At 22.0% G+C, this 11,387-nt stretch overlaps 3 protein-coding genes across 8 annotated transcripts; 1 reads left to right on the forward strand and 2 right to left on the reverse strand.

Moving 5' to 3' along the window:
- Window positions 1–681: 681 nt before the first annotated feature.
- Window positions 682–6,473, reverse strand: LOC122716955 (macoilin-1). 5 transcript variants are annotated; one of them, XM_043940538.1, is made up of 13 exons: window positions 6,247–6,473; window positions 5,460–5,601; window positions 5,264–5,390; window positions 5,050–5,179; window positions 4,659–4,725; window positions 4,389–4,596; window positions 4,258–4,311; window positions 4,053–4,194; window positions 3,655–3,900; window positions 2,878–3,054; window positions 2,506–2,778; window positions 1,661–1,854; window positions 682–1,505 (listed from the first exon to the last, which is right to left on the reverse strand). In XM_043940538.1, the coding sequence occupies exons 1-13, from the start codon at window positions 6,324–6,326 to the stop codon at window positions 1,243–1,245; spliced, it is 2,103 nt and encodes a 700-aa protein (XP_043796473.1). In that variant the 5' UTR covers window positions 6,327–6,473; the 3' UTR covers window positions 682–1,242. The 5 variants fall into 5 exon arrangements, with proteins under 5 accessions (XP_043796473.1, XP_043796474.1, XP_043796471.1 ...); XM_043940539.1 differs by having other exon boundaries at window positions 4,392–4,596; window positions 6,247–6,472; XM_043940536.1 differs by having other exon boundaries at window positions 4,053–4,311; window positions 4,392–4,596; window positions 6,247–6,472.
- Window positions 6,474–7,078: 605 nt separating this feature from the next.
- On the forward strand, window positions 7,079–8,540 carry LOC122717044 (stimulator of interferon genes protein). Of its 2 annotated transcripts, none has more exons than XR_006347136.1 (2): window positions 7,079–7,246; window positions 7,876–8,010. XR_006347136.1 is itself a non-coding variant. In XM_043940728.1 (2 exons), exons 1-2 carry the CDS (start codon window positions 7,187–7,189, stop codon window positions 8,469–8,471), a joined length of 615 nt encoding a protein of 204 aa, XP_043796663.1. In that variant the 5' UTR covers window positions 7,088–7,186; the 3' UTR covers window positions 8,472–8,540. The 2 variants fall into 2 exon arrangements, 1 of the variants encoding a protein (XP_043796663.1); XM_043940728.1 differs by having other exon boundaries at window positions 7,088–7,205; window positions 7,876–8,540.
- Window positions 8,541–8,560: 20 nt separating this feature from the next.
- LOC122717045 (eukaryotic translation initiation factor 4E-binding protein) lies at window positions 8,561–10,686 on the reverse strand. The gene is made up of 4 exons (XM_043940729.1): window positions 10,588–10,686; window positions 10,135–10,293; window positions 9,145–9,300; window positions 8,561–8,940 (listed from the first exon to the last, which is right to left on the reverse strand). The coding sequence occupies exons 2-4, from the start codon at window positions 10,274–10,276 to the stop codon at window positions 8,891–8,893; spliced, it is 348 nt and encodes a 115-aa protein (XP_043796664.1). The 5' UTR covers window positions 10,277–10,293; window positions 10,588–10,686; the 3' UTR covers window positions 8,561–8,890.
- Between the last annotated feature and the right edge of the window lie 701 nt (window positions 10,687–11,387).

Here is an 11,387-nt window from a genome sequence, read left to right on the forward strand (position 1 = left end):
TGTTTTCCATCATTTTCATTACCAATTATAATATACTTAACTTAAAATTTTTTTACAAAATTTCTATCTATTATATAAAACACTGTACATATTTCGAAAAATTATGAAATATTAATACTTATTTCATACCGTTCGAAAGCCAATACACAATTTTACCATTCTAAAAAACTAAAAGATTATATTCAAAAAATATAAAAAACGTATAGAAATGAGAGAATATCAATACGTTGATGATTATTTCAAAATGAATTTGGCGTTTTCGACATTTACAATTCTTTCGAATGATAACGGCAGGTTTTTCAATGTATATTAATGGCTGGTTTTGGATGATCACATGACTTAAAATGGCTTCATTTGCCAAAGACATTAAATACAATTGTATGCTGGACTAGCTTCGGATTACGACTTGAATAAGATTTGTGTCTATAACAAGTCGTCATAGATTTAGGCATATGCTGTAGGAGGATCAAATAAATTAAATTTTCAATTTTTCTATTTTATAGGAAATAAAAAATATTCATTATATCGATCCAATTTATATTATTTTCTATTTTTTTTATAGTTATACACATCGTATTTTTAATAGAAAGTGTGGTGTGAAAATCGATATAATTCGAATAAAAAATTAGTAAAATATAATTTTTTAAACATCAACAATAAATTTATCAAATATTACAATCTAAATAGAAATAATATTTAATTTAAAATTTAATAATCGATTATAATAACTATATTACGCATTGTTGCGTCATTTTATTAACTTTCTTAATACATCTTTTATAAGTACCAAAAAGATACTTCTTAGATCAACCTACAGCATGTTTAATAGAACGTAACTAATTTTTAAATATTTTATAATTTAGTTACGTTCCATGGTCATAAGTAGTTAATAATGTTGTATTACTTCAGGTGACAAATACAATATAAAACATGTTTCTAGAAGCCTCCCATGGAAGACATTATAAAAGATATCTTTTATTATGAAATTTGACAAATTTGTAGCATAAGCTATGTTAAGCAAATATTACACACATACTTTATGTTATAAGTGTTAAAAAGATCTAATATTTTATTACCTGAAATTTAAAAATTAGATCTCAATAAAACAAGTATATATATATATATATATATATAAAACTTAAGTTTGTATTTAAACTTCCATTGAGAAACAGACTGAAACATGTTTATGAAATATATATAATCAATTTTTTGAAGCCCTAATATGGCCAAAAATTGTTTTTTTCAAGCTTCGGTAGATGCTATTAGGGAATTCTTGGGTGTATACGCTGTCGCATTTGGATCTAAATTTGACACTGTACACCCTGGACAGGGACTTTCATTTGAACGTATTTTTGTACCTGTAACTCGTACTTCATTATTTAATCGAAGCTTAGATGTCGTGCATGTTGGCGCAGGTCCAAATGTATCTTGTGGCATCACAGCTAAATCTTGGGCTATTTTTGCTTTTAATATTTCAATTTCTTTTTCTTGAGATCTAATTAAACCTAATTTAACACAAAATATATATTTTATTCTAATTTAGTATATTTTAAAAATATTTAAAAAAAAATATTTTAAATAAAAATATATTTGAAAAATCCGTATTTAAATTAATTATCAAAATATTAAAGAATAATAATTGAAATTAAATTTTACTTACTTTCTCTGATTTCTAATTGTCGCTTGGCTTCACCAAGTGCAGAAAATAAATCAAGTTTTATACGCGTTTCTGCACTTAAACTATCTTCTAAATGCGCAGTTTTATCTTGTAGCGCATTTAATGCACCAAGTAAAATTTCAGATTCTTTGTGATTTTCCTTACAACGTGATAAATCTTTTTCTAGTGTGTTGCATCTAAATACATATATATATATAAAATTAACAAATACATAATTTTATGAATTCACAATACGAAAATATAATATTAACACATTGAATGCTAAACTTCTAATATACTTCTTCATTTATATTAAAATTAAATTTTCAGATAAAAAAAAATAAAATATATTCACATATCTTTTTTTAAATTAATAATATTGAGAAAAAAATATTTATTTGTTAATGTATAAATTATTTTAAACTATTATTCATAAAAAAAATATCTTGAAAAAATTTCTCTAATAGAATTAGAATCTTCAATAAAAAAGAAAGTATAATTATTAGCAGCGTGTATTTTATCGATATTGTTATTGTATATTAAACTTGAAACATTATATCATAACAACATCATAATTAATATTAAATATTTTATAATTTATTAACTATTATTAATTTCAATATTTCAAGTTCATCAAGAAACACTTTATATATTTAAATAATAATTGTATTTACAAAACTATAAATGTTATCACTTGTAAATTTTACTATTATATTTGCTAACATTCAATGTATTAATTTGTGAAAAATTAATTTAGTATAAATTTAAGTTTTAGCAAAAAATACTTTTAAAAATTTTATTATCTATTTATTTTTATATATGATTTATTATTATTTCAAAATTCTTACCTATCTTCTTTCGTTTTAAGCTCTCGCCGCAAATTTTTGAGATCTTGTTCCATTTGTGTTCTACGACTTTTACAAATATCTGTACATTCTTGTCTAACAAGTGGCGGAGGCGGAGGCGGGATTCGTGCTTCTTCTGCAGCTCGTCGTGCTCGCCTTTCAGAAACTAAAGATGCTTCGCAAGCAGTACGTTGTTTTCTTTCTTCAGCAATTCGTTTTTCCAACGACGACATTGTTTGTTTATCTAATTGACGAGCTGTTACTAATCCATGTAACCTGTTCATATAAAGATATATTTATATATAATTATTTAATAGCAGAAATCTATTATTAATTTAATTTTAATAATGTAGAAATACCATTATTTATACATACTTGCTTTGTAATTGATCATTATCATGCTGAAGTTGTTGTATATCACCCTTAGCTTGGCGTTCTCCACTTTGTAAGGAACTTATTTGAGAACGAAGTTCTTGTTCCAATTGTCGACTGGATTGCAGATCTGATTTCAAACGTTTTATGTCAGCTTCAAGCCTGCGACACATCAGTAACCTATTTAAATGATATTATATTACACTAAAGAAAAAATTTGATAATATAATAATTGTGCTTTTCGATTTAACAAAAAAAAAAAAAAAAAAATTAAATTCATTTAATAAATAAAATTTTTTTAATAAAAAAATGAGATAGAAAAGTACAAATGTACACAATATTAAATTTCAATTTAATACAAAAACAAAAATGAAAAATATAGAAAATATAATAATAAAACTCCATTTATCGGAACGAAAATTTCATCAATATCCAATTAAGTGAATAATTAGGTTGCTATTATCTTATTATTAATATTGATCATGTCACTCCAATTATATGATCATCATGAATGAAAATAAAGATGTAATATATAACAAGAAGCTAATATATTATAAAATCCAAAAAATAAGCTGTATGTATGATTAAATTCATTCATTTGAATTTTGATTATTTGAACGAAAAGTTAAAAGTATTGAGAGTAATCGATGAACTTCTATTATATGAACTTATTCGGAACTTACATGAAATGTTTATCCTCCATCAGATTCATATAAATGAAGTTCTATTGTACCTAAAATAATATTTTTATTGATTCATTAAATGATATAAATAATATACCTTTGGCAATATTCATCTTGTTGTTTTTGCTGTTCAGTTATATTATCAACTGTAACTTTAAGTTGACGAGTTTTTCGCTCACGTTGATTATTAATAGTAGAAGATGACTCTCGATTTTCTTTTATATTATTCCATTTTCCTGTTACAGAACCATTAGTTTGTGATTTTAATGTTGTATGACTACAATTTCCGCTTTTAATAAATTTATCTCTTTCTATTTCATTTGTATCAAAATCATTGACAGATCTGTAATTTTCATTCAAAATATTAATAAATTTTTTATTATATTATAAAATAGATAAAATAGATAAAAAATATATATAAGTACAAAATTTGACTATATTCAAAATAATTTATATGATGTATAATTAATTAATTTCAAATGTATTGTTACTTACCCAATTCTTTCAATGAATTGTATATCATTGTGATTAATAGTATTTCCATTTGTATGTATAAATTTTTTATCATTTTTATCAGATTGTGATATATTTGTTACATTATGCTTATTGTGTTGTTCTTCTTGTTTCTCACCTTTATCTAAAGATTTTCTGTGATTATTTTTTGTTGTTACATTTTGATTTGTTGATGTAATTTGTGTACCTATATGCAAACTGCCATTTTGTATACCTGTTTCTACGGAATTACTACTGTTTCCTATAATATTTTTAATTATTAAATTATATTTTACTTTTAACATTATAAATATATTAAAGTTGAAAATAAATACAAACTACCTCTACTTTTTTCAGGACTTGGATTACATTGTGAATTTAATTTATTATTTTGTGATTTAACATGTTGCTCTAATGTAGTAATATGAGATTGTGATGAAACTTGTATTGGTTGTATTGTAGTAGAGGTTTGTTGCTCTAAGGGCAGTGCTTGCTGCAATAGTTGTAAATAGAACTCATTTTCCTTTGCTACATCTTTTTGTTTCCTCTGAAAAAAAAAAAATTCATATATAAAATCAATCTTAAAATAATTGATATTTATAAATTTACCTGTCTCATTCTGTAGCCGATGTAGCTCTTAAAGCCAAAACCTAATGTAACTACAGGATAACCAATGCTAAAAAAAATTATATCTTAAAATATTTTTATTATTACTTTTATGTTGATATTATTTATTATTTATTTATTAAATATAGTAATAATAAATTTTAATAATTTCTGTTTTAATTGATTTTTTGACAGTAAATTCCATATTTCTGTTTTAATTATAATAATCTTATTTTTATATATACTAACAATTTATATATATACTAACAATTTATTATTATTATTTCTTTGTTACTTAAATTGTTAATTTCTAATTCTTAACTCATTTTTTTATATTTTTCAAGTTCTGTTTATTAAAATATGAATAAAGATGTAATAAGAAAAAAATATATACCAATGTGCTGCAAATGGTCGACAGAGATCCAAATGAAAGGGCATATGTCGTAAATCTCTTAATCGAACTGCTGCTTCTATATATAGAAATAGTAACCATAGCATCACAGTTGGTAGGCACACACCTTTATCTATTTTACATATATATTTATACATTATTTTTATTATAATTATTTCTTATCAAAATAATCTAAAAGAAAAAAATTTATATTTACCTGTATGCCAAACATATTGTACCCAAACATAAGTGCTAGCAGCAAAAAATAACCAATGTACTGGTATGAAAAAGAAACAAATCATATCTGATGTAAGAGCAATACAAATAAAAAATACAGAGAAGGCCTGAAAACATAATTTACATTTTAAAATTAAATATATGTATTATATAAATTTTTTTTGCTTATTACTTACCAAGCCTTGATATTTAAAAGAATCGTAAACACTTCTGAGTAGTAGCCAAAATGGCCATAAAAATTCAAATCGAAATTCTAAAATGAAGTCTGCCAAAATTACCATGGCCCATAGTAGAAGAAATTTTAAATAAAGTAATGTACTGAAATAAAAAATATTATTTCATTATTTTTTATTATAAAACAAACAATATAATACATATAAATATTGAATCATTAGTTTTGAAATATCTACAATTATTATATATATTGAAATATTTTTAATAAAAAATATTTAAAAAAAACAAACATTACAAAATATATATTTTCAAACAAAATAAAATAAAAACTTTAAAATATAAAATTATACAAATGATTTTAATTATATATACATAATTATGATAATATAACATAAATTAATATATTAAAAAAAAAATTTATAATATTTATAAATTTATATAATTATGTGTAAAAAAACTATATTACAAATTAAGTAAAAAAATATAATATAAAAAACATATAATTAAAAAACAATTTCAAGAAAATAATTTAACAAATTATTTTCAAAACAAGCACACATGGTCAAGGTTTTAGTAAATGTCAAGTATATCACACAGTTTCTGGAAAGCGGTCGACAATCACATACTGATACAAAGCATCATAGAAGTTTTTACACTCCATAAATTGAAAAATATAACAATATTTGATTAATAGTTCAAAAGTATTTCAAGAAATGATTCGTTAGATTTTTGGTTATTTTTAAAATTAGCTATTCCAATGAGAGAAGACATATGGCGGCGAAAATTTACCTTCCGTAGATTCCCTCGGTGAGCTTGTTGCGTTTCAAGGGCCTCCGAAGCTTACCGCACTCGACATTTCTTCTCTTCATATTCCTTGACACTTTCACTACAACCAAAACGATGTTATTCGCGGCGAGCAACAAAATGGAAAAAACCGCAAATTTTCTGCGGAATTGTGAAAAAATCCACTGTCTCGCGCGCGACTTCTATCAGCCTCTTTTGTTGTCATTCGTCTGCGGACAGATTCGAGCTTTTACGGCGGTTTACCAAGCAGCTGATTGGTCCATTGTAGGATATGGCGCTAATCACCCGCAAAAATCACCTGCTTAGATATTTATTTTACGATGCACTTAAAATTGATATATATATCTGATATATATTTCGTCTTCTATAAGAAATAAATCTTTCTAACTATATAACAATTTTCACAGAAAATGTTTCTAGATTATATGCTTTATCGATCATACATGTTTTCGATTGTACCATAGGTCAATCGACTTGTTTCATTTACGTTAACAGCGCTCTGACCTAGCGATATATGAACTATCTTTCTCTTTCATTTTCTTTATTTCTATTTTATTCCCTTTCTCTTTGTTATATGATATATTTTGTTTTTTTTGTTTTAATATATTAATAATTTTTTAAATTTTCCAATCTCTTTTATCTATATATAACAAATATATTTTTTTTTTATCATTTCTATTATATATTTCTATTATCTCTATATAATTTAGTTAGAAAGATTAAGATATATATCTTTTTCGAAAAAATATTAAATCTATAATATTAATGTAGGTATTAATAATCAGAAATATATAGTGGAAACGAAAGTATTCGAATGTTTACATTTGTAATTTTTGATGAACGAAATATACATGTCAAAAGAATTTGTTTAAGACAATGAGAAATATATAGTAGAAGAGAAAAATTACATCAGCATAATTTGAAAATGATTATCAATTTATGCAGTAATTATAATATATTTATTATATACACACACTATTAATAGGTTAGAAAAATATTCGAATATTGATACGTTGTTGATAGTTTTTATTTTAGCTAGAAATATGAATAATGATACTAATGAATATTGAGAGTATTTTTATGTTCAGTTGATATCAAGATATCGTTCCATTAACAATAACATAAAAGTGTGCAATAAATTATCGTGAAACATAGATATATCTTTTTATACATAATATATCAATAGTAATATATGTGTAAAATATATTATAATTTGTCAAATAAATGAAGAAATTAGATTATTCATATAAATTGCATTATTGGAAATATTATAACAGGAATATATTCAAATATAATAAATAACAATATAATTTTTCACAATTTTATTTTTACTTTTTTACTTTATAATATTAAAAATTATTGCTATTTTATCAAAATTGTATCAATATACTTGCAATATAAATATTATGGTTATAAAAAGTAATTTGAAATTTAATGAAAATACTTTAAACTTTATATTAAGCTTGATAATTTTTATTATATTAACTATGATTAAATATTATTATTTTTATAATTACATTAAATTATTTGATCTATTAATATGGATATTATTACAAATTATAAATTTTAATAAATGGAAGAAAAAAAATATTCATGATATTAATTCAATACAAGGTTTGGATTATGGAACTGGATTAGCATACAACTATTATTATGGATATTTAAAAGTTATACTTCCTTCAACTGGCAGTCTTAATAAAGGATTAATTGAGAAAATAGAAAATACTGAAGATATACATAATATAAATATAACGGTCCATAAACTATTTATTTTGATTCCTTCATCATCATATATTCCACCTGATCTTAAAGAAGCTTCATATCAATGGATGGAAAGTGCAATGGATTTGGAAGATGAAGTACGTAATCGAGCAGGAGTAAAAAGCAGATCATATCACAATAGTGTATATAAAATTTATCCTAATGGACAAAGATCAAATGTACCTCAATATATAGTGGTAGAAGGTGCAACACCTTTATTAACTTTTTTTGAAGTTCAAAAACACAGTCATTCAGAAACAAATATATATAAAAAATATTGTAAAGAAATCGTACAGAAATTTTATATAAAATTACAAGAACTAATAGATAATGATCCAGAATGTGCAGACCTTTGTGAATTAATTTATTATGATGATTATGATCGTAATAAAACTAAGATTAATATTGCAAAAATCTTATTAGAGAGATTATCAAAAATTAAAACATAAATGTAAAAAATAATACATCAAAATTTTAACATATTTTACAAATATAAAATATTTTCAGTCATTGTAATTTGCAGAAATAAACAACTACATTACCAAAATATCATTTATTTATTGTAGTACAAATATATGTGAAAATTAGTTATAAAATAACGTGTTTAGTAATGCAAATTTGGATGTACTAATTTAAATTTTTTTATCATCTTTATTAGCAAATATGATGATCAAATGCAATGAATATAACTATATCAATTATATTTAATATTTCTCAATTATATTATATAAACACTTATTTAAGGCCCCTGATAGTATATATTTATACAAAAATGCTATTTTGCTAATATATTTTTGTGTGGTTACATTGATTATTACTACTTATTAAAATTGCTGGCACATTATGAATATATTTTTATCACAATTTGTTACATGTCCATTTCAAATTGTTCTGCAGATTCTTCAATTACTGGGGTGTCTGTAAGATAATTAAAATCATAATGTATAATTTATAAATTATTAATATATATATTTAAATGAATCTTTTTAAGAAATAGAGTAGATTTTATCACATCATTAACTATTAGTTTTTAAATAAATAAATTAAAAAAATAAGTAATTTAAATATATGTGCATATATATGCATGCGTGCGACAAATGAACAAAATATATAAATTCTAACCTTTGATAATTTGATTTTTTACTGATGTCAAAGGATTTGGTGATGTATGTTTCAATAATTCTCCAGGTATAGATGGCATATTTCGTGGTGGTGTTCGTGATATAGGAGAATTTCGTAAATTCATTAAAAAGTCACGTTCATAAACAATACGAGTACCTGCACAATTTTTATACTTTATCTTTTATAATTATTTACAAAATGAAAATTTTTTAGGATTTTTTTTTAAATTCTAATTATACTATACTAATTTTTTATAAATACTAAATTTAATAATTTTTTTTAACAAATTTTGTTTAAAATAATATTTTTATAATGATTATTTTTTATTTTACAATATTTTTTTATATTTTAATTGACTTAAATATATAAGAATAAATATGCTAATTATAAAATATAAATATCAGAAATTTATATATTATAAATTAAAGATTCAATTTTTTATATTTTTACAGAAAAAATTAATAATTAAAATTTAATTAGACTTGTTTATTTTTAAATTAAATTAAATAAACAATTTTATTTACCAAGCTCTGAGAATGTAATGTAAGATCTTAAAAAAGTTACTAGAATATATAAATATAATATATATATTTTATAATACTCTATAAGAATATAAAAAGAATGAATTTAAAAATAAAAATATATTAATATTTATTTATTAATATTTAATAAAATTATTATATTTTATAATAGAATGTAAAGCATACAATAATGTTTATATCAAAATTCATAAATATAATATTAACAATTACATTAATACAATACTAATTAATACAATAATTAATATTTTTAGAATTGTTTGTTCACTTTTGTTATGATTACTCAAAAATTATTAAAGAAATTTATTTTCAAATAAAATTATTATTAATCAATTATTTATTAATCTATATTGTACTATTGTATGAAATATACTAAAGTTTTGATTAAGTATTGATTATTTAAAAAAAAAATATTACATTAATAATAACATAAGAAAAAAAAGACACTGACCTCCAGGCGTAGTTGAAAAAAGTGTTCCACCAGGGGTGGATGAATAATCATTAGGTAATTGACTGGGATCATTAATAATGATTCGTTTCGAAGGTATGTTTTGACTTTGGGTAGCTTGTCTTGCAATCGGTGATGCGGACATACTTGATCTTTCAGTTTCTTTGAAAATAAAAATAATTTTTATTTAAGATAATGTGTTTAAACAACATAAAAATAAAATTTGTAAACGATTCATTATTACTGTTGACAAATAATTTTACTGCGTAATTTATGAAAAATAATGGACTGTGAACTCGACTTGTAAGCATAAATATAAACAGTCATTAAATGAAAAAGGAACAAAAAATCGCTTTTTTCCAAATTTTACATTATATTCATTCTCACTAGTTTAATCGGTTTAAATATTTTACGTTTACAATAATCTGAATTAAGTATAAACAAAGTATAACATACGTGTAACCTAAAAAATCGAATCACGAACGAACACAACAATTCACAAAAGTCTCACCATACGATAAGTGATTGTTTTATATAAGTTCACAAGTTCTCCCCACTCCTAAAATACTACAGAAAAATGCTATCTAAAGCATTAGCAATCATTGGCGCGAACTATCGTATTATCATTGTACTAAATTCAAGTACAATAATTAAATATTCAAATATTGTAATACAATTTTTTATTTTTTAAAATTATATTTATACAACTTCTATATTAAAAGTTTAAAATTTCATGAATTTATATAATATAAATTTTTATAACGTAGCATATTGATTTCTATTTTTATTAAATGATCTAATTTAATTATCAAGAAAAAAAAAATATAAATTTTTACAAATTTTCATCATTTTTGATTAAAAAAATTTTAATAATATATATTATATTCTTTAAAAATTTAATTTTATCTAAAAAATTTATTTAATTATAAAAAAATATATTATAATTAAAATGCAATATATATATTGTTAAACAATGTAAAAAAAACTATTAAAGCCCATCATATTTAAAAAATAAAATATTTATCCTTAATTTTTTTTTTATAAGCATATTTCAAGTTGTAAAATGTACATTTTATGGAATAAAAATTTATATCTTTTTTATTCTTACGATTTTATTTCTCTTAAATTTATTTCAAATATCTTAATTGCTATAATTTAAATAAATTTTTTCAAACATTTATTTTTTAGATATTCAACTTATATATATTTTAATTATTACAATAAATAACATAAATGAGAATAAAAATACATATATT

This window comes from Apis laboriosa, unplaced genomic scaffold (genome assembly GCF_014066325.1).
Source record: "Apis laboriosa isolate Shangri-la unplaced genomic scaffold, ASM1406632v1 scaffold4_cov146, whole genome shotgun sequence".
NCBI classification, from domain to species: domain Eukaryota; kingdom Metazoa; phylum Arthropoda; class Insecta; order Hymenoptera; family Apidae; genus Apis; species Apis laboriosa.